Below are 23539 nucleotides of genomic sequence, written 5' to 3'. Positions count from 1 at the left end.
GCTTGAATGTTCCCACCTCTCCTCTTTCTCTACCTTTTTATTATCTATCTCTTGGAATTCTTTCGGGCTTAAGCTAAATATTAATCTGAACATGTTGCCTTTGGCCTTGAGTCAGTTAATTTTTCCAGTTTTGCAGAGCTACTAAGTTGTAAAGCCCAGACTCAACTCTAGTATTATCTGATTCCAAAGCCTACAAAATTTTCTTAAGTTATGCAGCCTGTCTTGCATTAAAGGTCACTTAGAAATTTTAAATATACTGCCTCCTATCTTGCATTAAAAATATTTTAATTTCTAAAAGTTCTGGCTTTAACTGGAAACACAAGCAACCCCACTGCAGTAATGCAATAGCTAGTTCATCTTTAATATGATGGTGAAAAGTAGCGTGTCATTATTTCAGAATATAGGACAGTGGGAAGGCAGAGCACTCAGTGATAAATGACATGAGTTGTGGTCCTAGATGTATCACTTAATATAAATGACTAGCTTTATAGTTATTTCATATAACTTTAGGCAAGTCCCTTACCTTTTTGATTAAGTGACTGTGAAGTTGGAAATAGCAAGCCTCATTCTCCCAATCATATAAACAGGCTGTTAGCCTCAAATTAGAATGTATAAGAAACTGCAAAATATTACAGAAGCATTTCTTAACTAATGCTTAGCTGGCCATATATATGGTAACAATGAGCTTCAAAATACATTTAATGAAATATGTTGCTAACAAAGATTTCCCCAACATATTCATTGTAAATTTCTCCTGAAAGTAAAATTCATTCTTTTGTAAAGCGAAAACAGTGAAAAATCACTATTCTTTCGTAAAGAAATATAAGTGTAAACTATTGGCAGAATGAAATGTTATAACATGTCAATATTTACATTCAAAGATATAATTATTAAGATGCCATTCGATTAATTTGTAGAAGATTAGAAAGATAAAACTTAGGGGATAAAAAGAGACCTTATAAGTTATTTTCTGCAATTATTTTCTCATTTAAAAAATCAGAAATTAAAAACCCAATAGGTTTGATTAAATGATTTATACAAAGTTACAGTGAGTGGCAAGAATTCATTCAATTTTTTAGTGGTAACAGCAGCTTTCTCATGAGGTCTCACTTGAAGGTGTAACGAGTGGTCATGGATACAGCCAGGCTCACTGACATGAATGCCCACCTCACTCATGATTCAGAGACAGCATGTGTAAATGGAGAAGCTCTGAAACTGGAGTAAAATAAAGTAGATTAAAATTCTGGTTCTTACACTAAATAGCTGTAGGATCATGGGCAAATTATTTTTCCTCATTGAATATCAATGTTTCTCCTCTTTGTAATAGGAGCAATAAAATAATAAACATGGCAGCAGAATAAAAGCAATAAAAATGGGAGCTTGTGTGAGACTTGAGTGAGATATTGGCTAAATGCTAATGGTGTATAGTATGTGTTCAACAAATGACACCTAATATTATTAAATTTTGCACTCATGAAAATTATTCTCTAACAATAAACTATTATTATTAAACTATTAAATTAACAAAGGCTACATGATACCTTGAAAACCACAAAGCTAGTATCTAGAAGATCTAAAATCTAATCTCAACTGCATTTATTAATATTGGTGTAATCTGTGCAAATCAAACCCTAAATTATTCCCAATTTGTTCTTGTGTTAGAATTAGCAACAATCCTACGCCCCTACAAATTTTGAAAGATTTTCCTTGTGAGGAACAAATTAAAAAATGTATGTGAAAAATACTCTGAAAATTGCTCTAACAAGGAGCAAAATTACTAACAAGAAAGAAGTGAAACTCGGCTTTGGTATTCTATTATACTGTAGGATGACTATAGCAAATAACAATGTATTGTATGTTTTGAGATAGATGGAAGTAAATATTTTGAATTCTGCCACCACAAAGAAATGGTGAGTGCTTAAAGTGATGGATGTGGTATTTACTCTGATTTGATCATTATACCATGTATACATGCATTAAAACATCCCACTGAACTTCATAAATATGTACAATTGTATTAATTACAAATAAAAATTAAATGAAAAATGGTAAAATGTAAATTATAAGTTAAATATGGTTTAGAATAACTTCCTCAATAATAAGCATTGCATTAAACAAATTCATGTTTAGGTTTGAATGAAATAAAAGTATATTCAAAATTCCATTTTCCCTCCTATTAGACTTTTATTTAGTCCTTTCATTAGATATATCAAGTGTAGCAATAGCTATCCAAACATAACAGATAACACAATGTACAGTCATCCCTTAGCATTAGCAGAGAATTGATTCCAGGATCTCCAGAAGACACCAAAAGTTGCAAATGCCCAAGTCCTTTAGTCAGGCCTCCTTATCTACGAGTTTCAAATAGGGGATTCAACCCACATGCAGGTATTTTCTATCCATGTGTGGTTGAATCCTTGGATGGGGAGCCTATGGATAAGCAGGGTTGACTTTAATTGCTGCTTATATAATACTGCATTAGAGGAACAGAAACAACAAATAGGATATGTTATGTAATTGTTTTAACTTAAACTATGTCTGGATCAAATACGTATGTTGTGGAGTTTGTGAAAATATAAAGTTCAGACATCTAGGCATGGAGTTAATGATGTAGTAGGCAGGCCTGGGGTTCATATATTTGAACGTTAAAGTCGTACCTAGTTGAGTTTCATGAGTAGACTGATCAGAAAACTCTGATTTACCAAATATGTCTTAAATTAGTGTATGGAAGAAAAGAGAAACATGAAAACTAATTCATATTTAGGACAGTTTTATACTTACACCACATCATATAAAGGAAAAACAATAAATCCCTCTTAAGGTTAAAAAGACTTTCATTCGAATATCTTCAAAAATGATCAAGTGCTTCTGAACATGTTCACAGAATTTTTTGATAAAATAGAATAATCAACCAAGTTTATTTCCAGATGCTTTATAAGGGCTTTAGGTTGATACCTAAGGGTTAAGTAAGTCATGCAAATAAGCGGGGCGAGGGGTAGTTATTTGTGTGCCCCTGATCATTGCTATTCACCAATGTTTACTTATTACTGGTAGCAGATTATCCTGTTTTTTAAGACTTTTGGTGAGGCACACACTACTGGTTCTCTCTTCATTAGCAACCCCATCACTTTTTCTGTCTCTACAGTTTGTCTTTTGCAGAATGTCATTTAGGTGGCATTATATAGTATGGAGCCTTTTCAGATTGGCTTTTCTCAGTTAGTAGTCTGCATCTTTCATTCCTCTGTGGCTTGATAGCTCATTCTTTCATCAGTGTTTTCTGCTTTTCTACTAGCAATCTTGTTCATAGCTGGTTAGATTTATACCTAAGTATTTCATTTTAGAGGATACTAATGTAAATGATATTGCATTAATGTAAAATCCCATTTGTTCTGAAGGCAATTGACTTTTGTATGATAGCTTTGTATTCTGCAACCTTGTTATAATCTTTGTTAATTCCAGGAGGTTTTGTTTTAGGATTTTCTACATAAATGATCATGTCATCAAGGAACAAAATCAGTTTTATTTATTCCTTTTCAATCTGTATATCACTGCTTCCTTTTCTGTTTCATTGCATTAGTTAGGACTTTTCTTACAAAGTGGAAAAGCAGTAGTGAAAAGGAACATCCTTTCCTTATTCCCGAAGCTTAGAGTTTCTTATCGTTAGGTATGATGGTAGCTATAGGTTTTTTATAGATGTGCTTTATCAGATTGAGGAAGTCAACATGTATTCGTACTTTATACATAGTTTTTACCAAGAATAGGTGTTGAATTTTGTTAAATGCTTTTTCTTCAGCTCTTTATGTGACTATGCAATTTTTTTTTCTTTTCTATACTCTTAATTTGTTGAGATAACTGTTTTTGAATTATATTAAGCCAGTCTTGCATTCTTGAGATAAATCTCACTTTGTTGGAGTGCATTAATCTTATAACACATTGTTGGATTAGATTTGCCAATATTTTCTTGAAGATTTTTGCACCCATGTTATGAGAGATCCTAATCTGCGGTGTTTTTTTTTTTTTTTTTTTTTTTGTAGTATGTTTGTCTGATTTTGGTATTAGGGTGATGGTGGTCTTTTAGGATGAATTAGGAAGTATTTCCTTTGCTTCTTCTATCTTCAAAACAAAATGCAGAGAATTGTTTTAATTTCTTCTCTAAAGGTTTATTTGAATTCACCAGTAAATCCAACTGAGTTTGATATTTTTTGTTTTGACAGGCTATTAATTATTGACTCAGTATTTTTAATCGCTATCAGGCTACTAAAATTGCCTGTTTCTTCTTGTGCAGGTTTTGGCAGATTGTGTCTTTCAAATAATTGGTCCATTTCATCTAAGTTACCAAATTTGTGGGCACAGAGTTGTTCATAACATTTACTTTTTAACCTTTTAATGTTCATGAAATCTGTAGCTATTTTGTCTCTTTCACTTCTGATTATAGTAATTTGTGACCCTTCTTTTTTCTTAGCCTGGCTAGAGTTTTGTCCATTTTAACGACCTTTTCAAAGAACCAGTTTTTGTTTTTATTGTCTACTGATTTCCTTTTTTAAACTTAATTGATTTTTGCTCTAATTATTATTTTGTTTTACCTTTACTTCAGACTTAAATTCCTTTTCAAGATTACTAAGAGCCTGTAAGACTGATTTTAGATCTTTCTTATTTTCTCATGTATACTTTCAATGGCATAAACTTCTTTGTAAGCACTGCTTTCACTGCATACCACAAACAAATTTTGATAATTTGTTTTCATTTTTGTTTAATTCAAAATATTTTAAAATTTCTCTTGGAATTTCTTCTTTGACACGTGATATCTACAAGTATGTTGCTTAATCAACACATATTTTGGAATTTTCTGGTTATCTTTCCGTTATTGATTTCAACTTTAATTCTATTATGGGCAGTCAGCAGCTATTGTATGATTTTTATTACTTTAATACGTTCAGGTGTGTTTTATGTCAAGCACGTGGCCTATATTGGTGAATATTCCATGTGAGCTTGAAAAGGATGTTTACTCTGCTGTTGCTGGATGAAGCAGTCTATAGATGTCAATTTTATCCATTTGATTGATGATGCTGTGAGTTCAACTATGTTCTTACTGATTTTCTGCCTGTTACATCTGTGCAGTTTTAGAGGGATGTTGTCTCCAGTATAATAGTGATTTCAACTATTTTTCCTTGCAGTTCTCTCAGGTTTTGCCTCACATATTTTGTTGTTCTCTTGTTAGGCATATGCAAGTTAAAGACCACCTTTTTGGAGAATCGTTATGTAATGTCCCTCTTTGTCCCTGATAATTTTCTTTGTTCTCATGTCTACGTTTTCTGAAATGAATACAGCTACTTCTGCTTATTTTTTATTAGTGTGAGCATGGTATATCTTTCTCTATCCATTCACTTTTAATCTATATGTAGCTTTAAATTTAAAGTGGGTTCCTTTTAAACATATAGTTGGGTCTTGTATTTGCCCCACTATGAGAGTTTCTGTCTTTCAGTTGGTGCATTTAGGCTATTGTTATTTGAAGTAATTATTGATATAGTTGGAATAATATTTACCATATGTGTTAATGTTCTCTATTTGTTAGCTTTGTGCTTTGTTTCTATTTTCTTTCTTTTTTTGCCTTTTGTGATTTTAATGGAGCATTTGTTAGGATTCTATTTTTCTCATTTCATAGAATATTTATTATACTTCTGCTTTAAGTAGTTTCCACTACTAAAATTTACTATTTTAAGTAGTTTCCCTAGAGTTTGCATCATGTATTTATAAGTAATCCATGTCCACTTTCAAATAATACTCTACCACTTTATGGGTAGCGCAAGTACCTTATAATAATAAAATATTTATAATTCCTTCTTTTCATACCTTTGCTGTCATTCATTTCACCTATACATAAGCATAAATAAGGACAGATATATAAGTGTATCTACTTGAATACACTGTTGCTACTATAATTTTGAACAAACTACAATCTATTAAATAAACTAAAAGTAAAAATAAATATTGATTTTACACTTCTTTGTTCTTTTCTCAGTAGCCTTCCTTTTTTATGCAGATCTGAGTTTCTGAATTATATCATTTCCTTGTCTCTGAAGAACTTCTTTTAAAATTTCCTGCAAGGCATGTATGTCTAATGGCAAAAAATTCCCTCGATTTTCTTTGTCTGGACAACTCTTTATTTCTTTTACTTTCGCAGTAAAATTTAACAGGGTTAACATCAAGGTATATTCTTCTAACTTGTTTTTTTCCCCTTTCAGCATGTTGACTTTTTGACTCACTCTTTTTGCTTGCATGGTTTCTGAGGCAAAATCGATGTGATTCTTGTGTTTGATTCTCTACAGGAAATGTGTTTCCCCTTTTCCTGCCCGGCTTCTCTTGAATTTTGTTTTGTTTTGTTTTTGTTTTTGTTTTATTTTCTGCAGCTTGAAAATATGCCTAGATGTGGGTAGTTTTCTTTTGCATTTATTCTTCTTCGTGTTCTCTGAGCTTCCTGGATCAGTGCTTGTTGTCTGACAAAAATTTTGAAAAATTACGTCATTATTGTTTCAAATATTTATTCTGTTCCTTTATTATCTTTTTTTTTCTTTCTGATATTCTTTTTTTTTTTTTTTTGACAAAGTCTCACTGTGTCATCCAAACTGGAGTGCAGTGGTACAATCTCAGCTCACTGCAACCTCTGCCACCCGGGTTCAAGCGACTCTCCTGCCTCAGCCTCCCAAGTAGCTGGGACTACAGGCACCCACCACCATGCCTGGCTAATTTTTTGTATTTTTAGTAGAGATGAAGTTTCACTGTGTCGGCCGGGGTGGTCTTGAACTCCTACCCCTTAACCCACCTACCTCGGCCTCCCAAAGTGCTAGGATTACAAGCATGAGCCACCACACCTGTCATCTTTCTAAGATTCTTATGTATTGATTTTTAAATTTGATTTATTGTAAGATAATTGTACATAATGAGCATGAAATACAAAATAATGTTAAGAGGAAGTCTGATTATTAAAACTAGACTTGAAGTAACAAAGAAGTTGTGGGGGAGTTAGAAGCAAAGACTCAGAAACAGAAACAAAACAGAGAAAGAGAAATATCTAAATTTGACTCTAGTGAAGAGTATATGATATTTATCTGCAACGATGCAGGACTTTGTAGGGGACATATGGATATAACTATGTGCTAGGGCTTTGATGAGCTTATGATCTCAATCAAGAAGGCACATTAACTCTCACAAAACAAAGACCAGCTGAATTCTAAGGCAGGCATTCTTGAAGATAAGTATAGTGAACTTAAAAGAGAATGCATTTACAGTCATAAGAGACATCTTCACAGGGAAAGCAGAGCTTGAGTTTGATAGATGACATCTTGTCATAAATGTAACTGCTTGTAATATCTAATGAATATTTTAAAAATAGGGTAACTATAAAAATAATTTGAGTAGAGAGGAGTTATACTAAGTAGAAAGTTAAAGGTTTAAAAATTAGGAAAGTACTGTTTCACTTTTGACTGAAGATGTATTCTAACAACTTGATGAGGCAAGACATATAAGTTCATATTGATTGATAACTAGTCATAAACTTTTCTATCTTTTTGCAAAGGCCAAATTATGACTTTTAAATCATTGTATAAATTTCCCAAAATAAGCCACCAAGAAAAATTCACAATATGAATTTATGGGTTACATTAGAATTATTGGATTGGTTGGTTTATGGAGTTTGCCAACTCACTTAACACTATTGACCTAAACTTAAGACACTATAACAATTTAGATTCTAACTTTGGCAATTAGACAATGATTTTTCTATAGGCATTTTAATATTTGTTTTCAGTGGGGATTCCACTATCTTTACTATCTATTCTATAACAATTGAAACTAAATGAGAAGGCTAAGTGGTGATTGAAATATGTTAAGTAACCCTAGTGCTGTGGCTCACGCCTATAATCCTAGCACTTTGGGAGACCCAGACCAGCAGAAAATTTGAGGTCAGGAGTCTGAAACTAGCCTGGCCAACATGGCAAAAGTCCATCTCTACATAATACAGAATTTAGTCAGGTGTGGTAATGTCCACCTGTAATCCCAGCTACTTGGGAGGCTGAGCCAGGAGAATCAATCCCTTGAACAAGGGAGGCGGAGATTGCAGTGAGCCAAGATCGTGTCACTGTGCTCCCGAGCGAGACTTTGTCTCGAAAAGAAAAAAAAAAAAGAAAAGAAAATATGTTAAGTAGAACTATTCCCGAGCTCCATATATATGGTTTCCCCTAGAAAGTTATATAGGAAGAGTATAAAAATACTAGACATTATCTTAATTAAAGCAAGTAAGAGACAATTTCCTGAAATAATTATATATTAATTATACTGTCTAAAAAGATCTAGTATTCACTAGTAGAAGTAAATATGTTCAATTTTTTATCTTTTTAGACACCTAAGACTATGGAAACAAGCATTAGTCTAGAGTTTACATACTAGATTGTTAGGTGATTTACAGAAATACAAAAGAAAAAAAAAGCAGTGTGTGATATATTTCAAAAGTGAAAGTATTATACACATGATTTCATATTGTTTTAAAATAAGTGTCAGAAGAAACCAGACATTTCTCATTTATATTATTACATAGTATTTTTTTATCCAGATGATAGGAAAACTAGAAGATTCTGACAACCGTATAAAACTGAACATACCTGGAAACTTCAACATCTAAGAAATAGTATTTCCTTCCATAACAAATGCCTTAGAAAAACATATTTTCAGCTAACACATAAATTATGAAAGAATATTTCCATGGTGGAAAATATGCAATAGAGAGAAATTTGTTTTAGTGAAGATAATTTTATGAGCTTCTAAATATAAGGCCATATTAAGTCATTTCTGATTAAGTGGAAGGCTCCAGTTAGATACAATCCCAGTACAACTGGGATTGAAGAATTGAGTAGTCATTGTATTTTTATTTATCTGTCATTCATTTTTATTTATCCTTGTAACTTTGGCACAATTAATTACACAATAATCATCTTGACATCATGGATAAATAATGATAGATACATACGTTGGAGACAGGTATTTATGTAAAAGTGCTTGTTCACTTTTAAGAATTACTGGTGATTGAACCATAAAAATATAATTTATCTAGTTCTCCAATAAGAAATGTTAACTGAAAAATCACTTAGCTTTTTTACATATGAAAGTTAAATCCTAAACCTATGGAGATCATCAGATATGCAAAGATAGAAACACAGCATATTCCAAAGTATTTCAAGCAAAGTTAATTTTCTTTTTCTTTTCTTTCTTTCTTTCTTTTTTTTCTTTTTTTTGAGACAGAGTTTTGCTCTTGTCACCCAGTCTGGAGTGCAATGGCATGATTCCGGCTCACTGCAACCTCTGCCTCCTAAGTCCAAACATCTTTGAGATTTTTATTGTCTTTGAGTTATTTCCCTTCCTACTAATGAAAATATTTGTAAGTAAAGTGGGTACAATATTAGCAAATTTCAAATTCTTTAGGATATTAGCTTCTTCACAACACAAAGTATACTGTCTAAAGGCTGGAAGTGAAGTGCAGGTTGATCACGTGGAACTTTTAGAGGGTTTATGTGAAAGCAAACAAACACACTAGACTCGCTGCTGTCTCAATGAGGATTTTGAAATACAAACCCAGATTATATCACCTCTGTTTTATATAGAACATGAGTCAGTTTGAGAAGCAGTGCAAATAGATGTATTTTGACCTGAGAAATGATTTTTTTAATAATATTTGATATAAAATACATTAGAATCAGGAAAATCATGCTCTAAAATCTAGATATTAAGTGATGTATTATCAGATGAATGCTCAATTTATCCAAAGAACATTTATAAAGATCAGATATTAGAGGCAGTCAGTTTAAAATACTGTATTTCTAGATTCTAAAAATTAGAATACAAGTTACAAACACCTCATATCCTCTCTTGTGGAATAATTCTGAATATGATTCAACAACATATGCCAAATGATTGACCCTTTAGTTTCCTGTGCTCAGCTGTGCCATTCCCACCATGTCTTCTCATGAGAGGGGCATAGTCTGAGTTGAGAAATAAACCAGACAAGCTGAATATAAATCAGTATTTCATAACAAAAGAGCAAATGTCCTTCAAAACCACAAATACAAAATTCCAAACCTCCGCTACACCACATACTAGCTTTATATCTACTTTTTGAGGTGGTTTAAGTAAGTGTCTTCTATAAAATACTTGACATATAGGTGGTGTTTGTTCAACGGAGGCAATGATTTTTCTTTGGGGGTTTCCTTGCTTGCCACAATTTATTCTCAAAGCCCTTTGGTACCTGCTTCTGACACCAGATCTGGACTGGTGAATAGGTCAGTTAAAATTCTCTGACACTTTGGGCTGTTTTCATAAGAAGAACTCTTTTGACACAAAATTCTCAGTACTACTAAAGGAAATGACAGAAATGAATTATTTTGACAAGCTATTGCTAGTACCCTATGATTCCCTACTATACCTGCATAAAATAACAAATTTTGGAGTTTAAAACACAATCACATTCACAGCCATTAGGATAGATTTTAATTTTAAAAAATAATAATGTTGACAAGGATAAGGAAAAATCGGAACACTATGGATTGCCACTGGGAATATAAAATCATGCAGTTGCTATTGAGAACAATATGGTTGTTTCCCAAATAAATACAATTACGATATGATCCGGCAATTCCATTTCCAGGTATATAACCAAGAGGACTGAAAGCAGAGACCCAAACATATTTAGACACACACATTCGTAGAAGCGTTATTCACAATAGCCAAAAGGTGGATGTAACATAAGTGTCTATGGATAGATAAATAGAGAAACAAACTGTGGGATATACATACAATGAAACATTGCTCGGTCTTAAAAAGTGGGAAATTCTGACACATGCCACAACATGGCTGAGCCTTGAAGACATTACACTAAGTGAAATAAGTGAATCACAAAAGGACAAAGATTGTATGATTCCAATTATAGGAGATGTCTGGAAAAGTCAAATTCAAAGAAACAGAAAGCACAATTGGGGTTGTCAAGTGCTGAGGGGGAGGGAGAAAGGACGGTTATTGTCTAATGCATGTATAGTTTCAGTTCATACCCAATAAACTGAAGATAGTCATTAATGGGAAGATGAAAAGGGTCCTGGAGATGTATAATAATGATGATTGCAAAAGGATATGAATGTACCTAATGCCCCCAAACTATATTCTTTAAAGTGGTTAAAATGGTAAATTTTATCTTACATATATTTTGCTGCAATTTTTTAAAAAGTAAAATACAAAAAAAAAAAAAAAAAAAAGACTAGGCACACACACCAAGTGCCCAGATTAATTAAATCAAAACATTCAGGGATCAAGAGATCAATTGAATCAAAACATTCAGGGATCAAGCCTAGGCAACTACACTTTTTAAATGAGTGTGAAGTAATTCTCCTGTACAGCCAGGACTGAGAATCACTTCTCTAGCCAGTAGAGGCTTCCTAGTAAAAGTATGACTTTCTATGTATGTCCAGAGTTTTTTCAGTCTTTATAATAGTTCTTGCTATGCTAGATTAACAAGGCCTGAGATAATAATATTGTTTCTTTCTTTTGTTTTTTCCAAGATAAACTGTATCCAGCTTTATTAAAGATACTTTCCATAAACAATTATGCTATTTCAGGAAGGACATGGGCAGACAATCTTTAGCAGTATACAACAACTTTCAAACTCCCTTCTTCAATGGACTAGCAAAAGACAGAAAACCACTATAAAACCCAATGAAGTCTTCATCTGATGCTCTGAACAGGGAAAGTTTAGAGTGAGGGTTGACATTTCACACTTAGTGTGTTTAACAACTTTTCACAAGCTGACCCTGACTTTCACCTGACCCCTAATTATTGATTATCAGTGTCTCAGGCAATCTGAACTTTCCAGTGATGCCACTGAGGTGGCACTTATCAAAAGAGCAGTGGTTCCATTCCTAGATTGTGGGTCTTCAGTTAAATTCTGCAATTGTCATTTCACTTTCTCAAAGCCAGGATCGGCTTGTGAACAACATTGTTTCTTAAATTACTGAACACCTTCTAAATTAATTTGATTAATTTTCTGCTCTCTATATTTGATTACAGCTTAATAACACATAAGGAAACGGAAAATAGATATAATTTGCCTTCTCGCACACCTATGTAGGCTAATGTGATATGAAGCAAATCAAGTATTATATACTAATCTTGATTTTACCTTAAGAATTAAAAACACAGACATTTACATAGTATTTATTATTTTATGGAACATGTACATTCATTTGGTATAGAACAAAACAATGTAAGATTTTTGGTGCCACATTTTATGGGTTATGGTGTAAAACAAATTAAACACCATCATTGTATAAAGAAGAATTGGATAATGAAATAAATTTTCCATTTAGAAGCCCCATGTAGTTTTTAGATGCTAAATCTGACATAGAGTAAATGAGCATTACTATTGGTTTCTAAGTTGAATATAATTTCTTAGCAGGTTTTCCTCAGGGATACAAAGGAGTTCTATGATATAAGGTTGCCAATACGGATGATACAATCAATGTAGGGTATATACATTGATAAGACTATTAGAAGTTGAATGTCTAAACAGGGAACTTGTCCAAACATATTCAAAACTCCTAAATTAATTCATGTGAATTAATCAAATACTGGTTCAATCAAATAAAGGCTCAGAATTTACATTTCTAAATGACTGAAATCACTTTCAGAAAATACTGTAATCATGTAATCATCCTTGTATGTTGCCTCCACTGAATTTCAATACTGGGAACACCAATTTTTCCACTAGAAAAATGACAAAAGTCCCCAAGCTCTTAAACAAAGCAGTATTATGATACCACCATGCCCCTATTGTGAAGGATGGCTCAGACCTTTCTATTGTTTCCAAATACTATCAATAAATGCCATCCAAAAACATAAAAAAATCAATGATTCTCATGTAAACAAGTAAAAATTAAAGGCATCTGGGAGACAGTCAATATCGACATTGTCTAATCTACATAACCTATTCCTTAAGAAGCATGATAATGCATTTTAAGAAGCATGATAATGCATTTTAAGAAGAGGAAGCTAAGTTAGGGGTGCACTTCCTCAAACACTAGTCTTTTTCAGTTTCAGAAATAATTACACCCATAATACTATGAACAGCTCTGTTGATTGAAGGGAATAAAAGCTCCAGATGAAATCTCAACAGCTTGTCCTTTGTAGACAAATACTGATTGCAAAAGGACATATCAGGCTGTGACTGTTATTATATGTAAGACATTTTGCAAATGGATGGAAAAAATGATGGGAATCAGATAAAGTTCTAAGAAATGATTCTGAAGAGATTAGTACAATGGATAAGTATATGGCTAAACACATGACTGCCTTTCCAAAGAGCTGGTTATTTCTTTCTCACAACTCCCCTTGCCCCGACCCTCTAATCCTTGTGAGAATGCTTCCTCTAATTGTATGTTTAGCTGCCATGTATCTGTCTCTCATGGCTAGATTATCTGAGCTGCTTGAGTTTAGGAACGGTTTCCTCACATACCTCCTCTTCAGGAACTTTCATTGAATTATCTGCCACCTTGGCCACATGCTGTGACTCACGCAAGTAATCCCAGCACTTTGGGAGGCCGAGGGGCAGATCACCTGAGTTCAGGAGTTTGAGATCAGCCTGGCCAACATGGTGAAACCCTGTCTCTACTAAAAATACTAAAATTAGCCAGGCGTAGTGGAGGGCACCTGTAATCCCAGCTATTCAGGAGGCTGAGGCAGGAGAATTGTTTGAACCCAGGAGGCAGAGGTTGCAGTGAGCTGAAATCAGGTCACTGAACTCCAGCCTGGGTGAAAGAGTGAGACTCCATCTCAAAAATAAATAAATAAGAATTAAATGCAATCTAACAAACCAGTAGGAGTTAGGCTGCCTTTCCTGAGAAGCTCTGATTTAAGAAGAAAGCACACAATGAAACTGCTGAGAAAAGACAGAAGGGTGCTGATCTGAGTCACAGCTACTCTTCTTGACCCTAATTCAAGATCCCCAAAAATGTGTAGGAGCAGGAGAAACACATCAAAAAATGAAACAGGTTTGTTCTTATATCTCTGGATCTCTATATATTGATCTTCTTCATTTTTAATCTATTCAGAATAATTTACTACCATGGTAGAGACCAAGTAGGGGCACACCAAGCTCCTTCGGATAGTAAAGTTAGGAAAACCTAGAAAGCATATTTTCCTTCTAAGTCTTTCACCTCAGGACACCTAGAGATTTATGATATTTATCATACGCTGGGGAAAACAACGTTTAAATAAAAGATGATCCTTGTAGATGAGGTACCTCAGTTCAAGCAGATTCTCTGAGCAACTGTCAGGATTCACTGCTAGGAACTTTACTGATGTATCTCTTACACACCAATATTAATCCATGACCACAAACAAGGCAGATTTAACATAATGAATGGAAAAATGTGAATATTTATTTTTGGAAGCTACAGCATATTTATGTAAAGCATTGATTAAATTGTTCAAAATCTTCAACATGCTACCACCTAGGTTCACACATGCATTTTCCCTTCAGTTTATTTATCATAGTAAATATAGCAAAGAATATACATTTTATGCCTTATTCAAGATATATGTCCTCATCAAAACAATTTTTCAGGTAATTTCTGTCATGTCAACTCATGATTAACTGCACTAATGAAGAGAAATAATATCACAGAAAAATCAGTGTGGAGATATCCAGACCAATTTATTGTTGGTATTGGCATGCTTTAGTTCATTTTGCAGCAGATTTACCATCATCAAAGTAGTTTTTACTTAAGCTTATTTGAAAGTATTTTATTTCCCCAAAACTCTTACTGTTTTAGTGGTAAAAAATAAAGAAACTGGAAAAATGATTGATTAAAAGAAACTTAAATGAGATGAAAAATATGTCACGGTTAAACCAAAGGGTAGATCAGGCGTATATGAACAATCAGTTGATTTTACCTAGAATCAAATTTGCAAGTGTAAATGTGTCTGTCCATGTGTAAATATGTAATCGATATGTTTATGTATGTATGTATTTGTCTGCATATGTATGCATATGTAGAAAGGAGTTTTGTGCTGAGAAGTTACACCATTCATATTATAAAATATTAATTAACATTTTCATTGGTGGTACTTTAATTTCTGCATGCTTTATGGTGCATTCTATAGAAATTGAAGAAAGGATAACTTTAAATGGACCTATGAATTGTTAAAATAGTATAAATACCAGTATAAAAATATAATGACAAGGTAACTTTTTCTTCACTTTTTTTTTTTTTTTTAAGACAGAGTCTTGCTCTGTCACCCAGGCTGGACTGCAGTGGCGCGATCTCCACTCACTGCAAGCTCCATTTCCTGGGTTCACGCCATTCTCCTGCCTCAGCCTCCCATGTAGCTGGGACTACAGGTGCCCACCACAGCGCCCGGCTATCTTCACTTTTTTTAGGAAACATGCAAACATCTTAAAAATGAAATAGGGGAAAATCAACTTATATTGATATAATATGGATATCCATAATTCAGTGAAAAACAAGGTAAATTAAAAACTAAAAATACTCATAAAAAGTATTTTAAATGGTTTCATGTTCAACACACCAATAAGCTTTTGAAAATAATACTTGAAGGAAGAGTCTGTTATCAAAAACTGAGAAACATACAAGAAATGAACATATCTCATGTATTTTCTATCTAGATGATGCACACTATTTAGATGGAAATAGGATTATTTTGCTCACTCCTCAGTGTGGTCTACAACTAGGTTGATTAATTTGACTCAAAGCCACAAACAAATACACATATCTCAATCTAATTGTTGTTCTATTTTTATTTTTTGATACAAAACTTTATTACATGTTTATCAACCATATATGTTCAAGAAATCAAAACTTGAGATCTGACAGTTTGTTGTGGGAAGTCAGGGACCCTGAACAGAGGGACTGCTAAAACCATGACAGAAGAACATAAACTGTGGAGATTTCATGGACATTTATTAGTTCCCCAAATTAATACTTTTATAATTTCTTGCACCTGTCCTTACTGTAATCTCTGAACATAAATTGTGAACATTTCATGGACATTTATCACTTCCTCAGTCAACACTCTTGTGATTTCCTATGCCTGCCTTTAATCTCTTAATCCTGTCATCTTCTTAAGCTGAGGCTGTATGTTGCCTAAGAACCCTGTGATGATTGCATTAACTGCACAAATTGTTCATAAAGCATGTGTGTTTGAACAATATGAAATCTGGGCACCTTGAAAAAAGAGCAGGATAACAGCAATGTTCAGGGAACAAGGGAGATAACCATTAGGTCTGACTGCCTGGGAGCCGGGCAGGACAGAGTCATATTTCTCTTATTGCTGAAAACAGGTAAGACAAATTCTTTCCCTAGTAAGGAATATTAATAATTAACAGCCTGGGAAAAGAATGCATTCCCGGGGGAGGCCTCTAAAAAGGCTGCCCTGGGAGTGTCTGCCTTATGCAGTTGTAGATAGGGATGAAACCCGCCCTAGTCTCCTGCAGTGCCCCCAGGCTTGCTAGGATTAGGGAATTCCAGCCTGGCAAATTCTAGTCAGACCTGTTCTCTGCTCTTGAACCTTGTTTCCTGTTAAGATGTTTATCAATGACAATGCATGTACAGTGGGACATGAAACTTCATCAGCAATTCTAGTTTCACCCTGGCCTTGTGACCTTGCCCTGCCCATTTGCCTTGTGATATTTTATTGCCTTTGAAATGTGATCTCTGTGACCCACACCCTGTTTGTACCCTCCCTCCCCTTTGAAAATCGCTAATAAAAACTTGCTGGTTTTGAGGTTCAGGGGCATCGTGGAGCCTGCTGACATGTGATGTCTCCCCTGGACACCCAGCTTTAAAATTTCTCTCTTTGGTACTCTTTCCATTTATTTCTCAGACCAGCCAACACTTAGGGAAAATAGAAAACAACTTACGTTGAAATATTGGGGGCTGGTTCCCCCGATAATAGTCCACAAAAATATTGTTTTAACTTTATTTCTAACATTTGTTCAAGTTAGTGGTAATATTGCGTTGCAATTAGGAAATAGGTTTGGGGGTTCAGACTGACTGAATCTAAATCCCCACTCTGCCACACTGTGGGAAGATAACCTGGGCAGGAGCTTAACTTCTTTCAATATCTTAACTTTCTCATCTACTTTTCAGGGCTATAATAACTAAATTAAATAATATATATCAAAAACTTGGAGTAGTCACTCAAAATAGGACATTCTTCATTAATATTAGCTATTATCATGTCATAAGCTTCTTCCTGCCTGACATAATATTTTTAAGTTAGTGGGTTAAAAACCTCTCTGAATAGTAAAGCAAATCAGTCTTGTATCATTAATTGTTTGGAAGACTCTAAAATAGCATTCTTTTTTTAAGAGAGATAAATTGCAGTTCTACACAATGTCATGCACACATAAAGGAAAATAAAAGCATCTTTATTATAACTGGATGCACCGAGTATGACAAATTCCATAGCTAACACCCATTTTACAAGGTTTATGATTCCATCATAAAAATTCATTTCCCAAGAAAGCCAGCAAATAACATCTCTGTCTGCATGTCATTATTTTTTTATTGCCTGTGTTTTAGAGTATTGGCTTGAGTTATTAGTAACAAATTCAAAAATAATTCTTTTATAATTGTAAAATGCTGATCTCACAAACACACACTGGATGATAGTGAAATCAAATGAAATATATAAGAAAAAAAGTCATTTTAAGAAGATATCCAATTTGAATGACTGTTTCAGACTCCATGTTAATATCAATGTTGATGATGGTCTATGTCTAGGTCCACACAGGTGGTTTCTCACTCATACAGCATGGGTGTTGTAGCATTCACCCCAAATATTAAGTAAAAATCTGGTAACATAGCAAAATACTCTAAGCTCTTTTAAATAACATATTATGCCTTCATCATCTAATCACTTACCTAAACACTCTTACAAAGCCTTCTATTTTTAAGTATGACTGCTTCACAGAGTATTATCTTTTGCATGGTTACTATATGCTCTATGTAAAGAAGAAACTTTTTTTTTCTGCTTTGCACAGACTATAGAAATTTACAAAAAGAAACTTTAAAAGTAAGATACTTTTTAAATGTGAACTTTAGTAAACAAATCTCTTTAGTTATTTATGTGACTATGATTGCTTGGGGTTTGATATGTCCATTCTCATTGCACATGTAGAAGTATTTCCATTTTCATCCATATTTCCTGTTTTCCATTTAAAGGTAAGTTAATCAGAATTGCAAGCTCTTTGAAAAGAGGTGGGGAAGCCCCAATTTTGTGTAACATTTTTCCTGTTGGGTCTTGTTAAGACCCCAGCTGAGTCTAATTATGAATTTACTCATCTTAAAGGAAACCTTTTATTAATTGGAAAAGAGGCAAAAAAAAAGCCATTTGTTTTAAAAGTTTGCACAAATAAATCTATCGCCCAGTGAATGCACTTGAAAACTGGATGAAGTGACTTGTATCTACTGATAAAAATAAGCCTGGTAACGTTCAGAAGCCCAAATCAGTCATCTAAAACATGTATCTAAAAATAAAAGACATCCTGACATAATCATAACTAATTGCTTACTTCTAAAAATATTATGCTGAAATGTAAGTAATTATTGCATAAATTTTTCCATTCATGTAAGCTCTTGTATTTAGTATTTTCAAGCCTAACCACACAATGAATATCATTTCTAAAAGTACAATGATTATGAAAATGTAAAGATTTTTATTTTAAAATAGTCAGATTCTTACCCTGATCGAAGGGTTTTCCTGGACTCCAAGTGCGGAAATAATCATCCTAAGGGGGAAAATAATGTGAATTGAGTGTATATGAGTAATTAAAATGCAAGGATTCATATAAAATCTAAAATTAAATATGAAACACAGAAGCTGTATACAAACCTCTACTTCCTGCAATGGCAAGCAGCAAATTATAAAATAAATAAATAAAAATAAAAAAGAAACAAGAGAAAAAAATAGTTATCAAAAAGGAACACACTGTTTACAAGTTACAGAAATGTCTTCCAATAAATGTGTTCATTTTCATTGCAAGTCAATGGTTAATATAACAATTTAACTATTTTTGGTTGCCACTTCTCCTAAATATTACAATGCAATATTTTCAATTACAATTCAGCGCATATTATAACATGCAGATAATTACCCTAAGCTAATAAGCTATAAAGTATCTTACCAGTTTCCAATTATACAACTTCATTGTCCCCTAGTACAACAGTAAGTGGAACTATTAATATAGCAGGGAAAATACCAAGTGATTCTGCAATGGCCCATGGAGTATAAATATGCTTTATGCAAATCATTCTCTTGTTAATCGAATATCTAAGGAGTTCATCAAAATGCCATCTAGAGGTTGAAAAACATGCACACCTAATTAAGTCCTGCCTAAAGTTTAATTCTTTAATATGGAAAAGAATCAATACAATATATTTACAATATACTTAGTAAATACGACAGTACAGCACAAATGTAGGGCAAAGCATACTGGAAAGAATTTTGAAAAGTAAGGCCAAATAGACTATGTCTATTTATTTACTGTTTTTACCACTTTAAAAGCCTTATAAAAGTTCCTCATTAATATCATATTTTATTATAAATTAAAAAGATGGCACTGTTGAAATTAATACACTGTTGTCACTATGGTAACCTGCCAGAAGAGAGTAGCACATCATGGTGAAGTTATAACATTTCCAAGCTCTAAACTGTTAGACCCACTCAAGTCAGTTAATTGGAAAGCTATAGAAGCTACAGAATTCAAAAGGGGTAAGCAGAGATTCTTTCTCTTTGTATAAATTTAAGGGGTATAAATGCAGTTTTGTTATATGAATATCACATAGTGGTGAAATCTCAACTTTTAGTGTAACCGTCATCTGAATAGTGTAAATTGTTCCCATTAAGAAATTTCTCAGCTCTCACCCCTTACACCCTCCCACCCTTCCAAGTGTCTCATGTGTATTATTTCACTTATAAGTGTGAACATGAGGTGTTTGACTTTCTCTTTCTGAATTGTTTCACTTAAAATAATGGCCTTCAGTTCCACCCATGTTGAGGCAAAAGACATTTTATTCCCTTTTCATGGCTGAATGGTATTCCATTTTCTTTATGCAATCACATGTTGATGGACAGTTCTATTGAATCTAATATATTTACTCTTCTGAATAGTGCTGTGATAAACATACGAGTGCAGTTATCCTTTTTATATAATGACTTTTCTTCCTTTTTTGAATCTTCTTTCTAGCCTCTTTTGCAGTGTCTCCACTGTATAAGGAAGAAAATGTAGTACTGATTTCAATCATAGAAATAAATACAATCTTTTAATTTATTTATGAAAATTTTAAATTAAGTTTCAGAAGTTTTTTTTAATGTGACTAACAGTTAATCAATACTTTCTGAAATTGCACTCCACCAACTTCAAACTTTTTAAAAAATGAAACAAAGAGAAAAAAATGACGTCACTGTAGTTGATACATTTATGTCCAGATAGGGTTATATTAAGAGGAAGGCAAATTATAGCAATCTATACACATAGATTTTCCACTAGATAATCTACAATTAGATAAAGAAAGGATAATGCTACTAGATAATTAAATAAATATTGATTATTTATTGTCTTTAAAACATTTTTAAATACAATTATAGCATGATACAATTCTTGGAAAATTAGACTTTCAAATTAAATTACTCCAATAACCGTTTCAAAACTTGATCTGAGCAACATAACATACTCATTTAGTATCTTTTATTTTTAAAAATGTATCTTACTATTTGAAGATGATGACTATTATTCATTCCAAGCATGGGGAGGAATTGGGCTGCTATGGTTTTACATCTCTCCTGAAGCAGAACAGAAAGCTAGACATGCACACATGAGTGATGGATTTGGAGACAGGCAAACCAGAATTTTAAGTCTGGCTCTACCACTCATTGGTTGCATCACTTTAGAAAAGATGACGGCCTAGACTATCCTCAGATTCCTTTGATGAAAGTTGGAAAAATAATCTCTATCTATTTGAGAGGGAGATACTGGGATTAGTTATCAACTGTGTAAAATGCCAGCACCATATCTGGAATAAAGGAGGTGCTAAATCTTAATAGCTACTCATATTCCAGCACCATATCTGGAATAAAGGAGGTGCTAAATCGTAATAGCTACTCATAAGGGTCAAGTTTCTGTCTGTCAGTGTCTTTGGGTAACACCATGGACAAGCTGTCATTACTGCTCACCAAATCCTTTCTTTTTCTGATTTCTTACAAGCAGCCATAAATTCCTCCTCCTCCTATTTTCAAATCCAATGCTCTCTCCAAAAAAAAAAAAAAAAGTCAAATGTAGCAAAATTTTAAATACCTACATTTATTGCTATAGTAAATGCAAGAAGAAAAATGTTTTTGCTGTCATTTCAGATTATTCTGACATGGTACAGCTACCAGTGGCAACACCCGAAAAGACGTGGCTAAGTTTTTACTGTAATAGTGACTCCATTCATATAAACATCACAGAGTCCAAGAAGGTGGAAAAGCTGTAGAACTGACATTGTCAGCACTGAAGTCACATAATGTCAAAGCAGCATGTTTCACACAACACATAGTGTTTGCAATACTGAATACCTGAATAGATGAGCAGGAATTAGGGGGGATGTATATTTAAAAAGAATATAATTTTAAAATCTAACCTCCACCACATTTAATGATCTTCCTTTGGAATAATATGGTCAACTTGGTGCGTTTGGGACCACGGCTATATAAAAATCTATAATCACAATTGTGAAACATGAACTTGGTTCTCTCGGTTATGTCAAAGGCAATCTTGAAGTCTGACCACAGTGGGGATCAGACATATATATGATGGAAAAGGAAAGTAGCCCCACTACTAAGCCATTTTTAGATATATTCTTTGTGTTCTGACATCATTAGACATGTTTTTTTAATTAAAAAAAAAAGTTTCACCTCATTAAATCTTAGGAATTTTGTCAGGATGAGAAATAAAAGTATTTTCACGTTAAGTGTTCATTCAGGCACAATTTCTTTTGTTCCAAAACCTTTGTGTGAATATTGGTTGTTTTCAGGCTTCAATTTATATCCAAAATAAGCCAACTAGGGATTTAGTAAACAACTACAAGAGATGCCTTCAATTGGAGAAATTCTGGGTTTAAATGACTGAAACAATCCTGAGTGTTTCAAGAAGCAAAGTTGGATTCTTGTCACACATGTTCAAAAACTTATGGAGTGAATTACAGAGACCATTAGAATTTAATATTAAACCATTGCCAACTTCTTATAGTTATAGAAATAATAACTGCAAGTTGTCCACAAAATAAAGTCTACATAAAAATTGGGCTTATGTGTTTTATTGTTTAAACTGTCTTTTTCCTTGTGGTTTTAATGCTGTGTCCTTTTCTCTAATTTTAAATAAAATATATGTGCACTTTATTGAACACACCTATGTATTGTAGAGCATAGTTTCTCATCCTTAGCATTATTGATAGTTTGAGCCAGATAATTCTTTGTTGTGTTAGGGGTAGGGAGACTATTCTGTGCATTGATCACAATTTAGTACCATCCTCGGCTTCTACTCGTGAGATACTGGTGGGGACAGTCCCTCAAGGTGTGACAAAAGGGAAAAGTAACAATTTATTGTCAAATATCCTCTGGAAGAAAAATCACTCAGGTGAAGACAGCTGATATAGAGTTGTTGGTAAATAAAGACAAATGAATCAAAATACCTTACAACAAAGTGCTGCTACTAGTAGCAGATTTTCTGCACACATATTTTATAATATTAAAAGCATATTAAACATTCTATTTCAAATGCAGATTTTTGTGTAATATTTTATTAAGAACATTTTACAACTGTATGAGTTTTTTTCTCCAAAATATTTAATGGCTATATAATACCTTTTGGTATCGACTTACTGTCATTTATTTAACTATGCTCTCATATGTCTATGCTCTATGCCTTTATATTGCTTATCATATTTAGCTATAATAAATAACATACAAATATATCTGACTAAATTTCTATTTTCTTACACAAAACATAACTATAAGTTCAGAAAGGTGATTAGTATAAATAAACACCACACCCAGTATGGAGAAGCTAGTTTCCTGTTCCAATACCTGATTACAACTAGACTTTGTACAGGTGAAGCGGGTCGGAAGGATAAGCTTACATGGAAAGGTCAACTGTCTGGTTCATTTGTGTCCACACAGCTACGTCTGTACTGATAAATTCTCCCATTGTCTGAAGGAATAATTTGGATTGGCACAGAACTAGGTCAGAGATTGCTTAAGCATCCTCATAGATTTTGATACAGAATCAATTGGGAATAGGAGATCTTGATGCCCAAAAGCTCCATCAGTGCCTACAGATGAACATAAAAAGAGTAACACTCAGGCATTATGTTAGCCACTATTAAGCCATTTAAGCCATCCCAGTGGCTATGAAGAGCTGTTTCAGCAATAAAGTCTTTCTAAAATCTAT

General features: G+C 33.4%; 1 protein-coding gene across 8 annotated transcripts in view; it reads right to left on the bottom strand.

Annotated features, from left to right (window-relative positions):
• The window catches only part of SPOCK3 (sparc/osteonectin, cwcv and kazal-like domains proteoglycan (testican) 3), a 488523-nt gene that overhangs the window by 285676 nt on the left and 179308 nt on the right, over positions 1–23539 (bottom strand). For 5 of the 8 annotated variants that reach the window (XM_011959650.1, XM_011959651.1, XM_011959652.1 and 2 more), the window contains one exon: positions 18796–18841. The exons of the other annotated variants lie outside the window; for them this stretch is intronic. In XM_011959650.1, coding sequence (XP_011815040.1) covers positions 18796–18841 — 46 coding nt within the window. The remainder of the gene's footprint in view (positions 1–18795; positions 18842–23539) is intronic. 8 annotated transcript variants of the gene reach the window in all.

Source organism: Colobus angolensis, unplaced genomic scaffold (assembly GCF_000951035.1).
Source record: "Colobus angolensis palliatus isolate OR3802 unplaced genomic scaffold, Cang.pa_1.0 Scaffold5, whole genome shotgun sequence".
In the NCBI taxonomy this organism is placed as follows: Eukaryota; Metazoa; Chordata; class Mammalia; order Primates; family Cercopithecidae; genus Colobus; species Colobus angolensis.
Note: the sequence above shows the minus strand (reverse complement) of the source record. Positions and strands in the feature narration are given on the sequence as shown.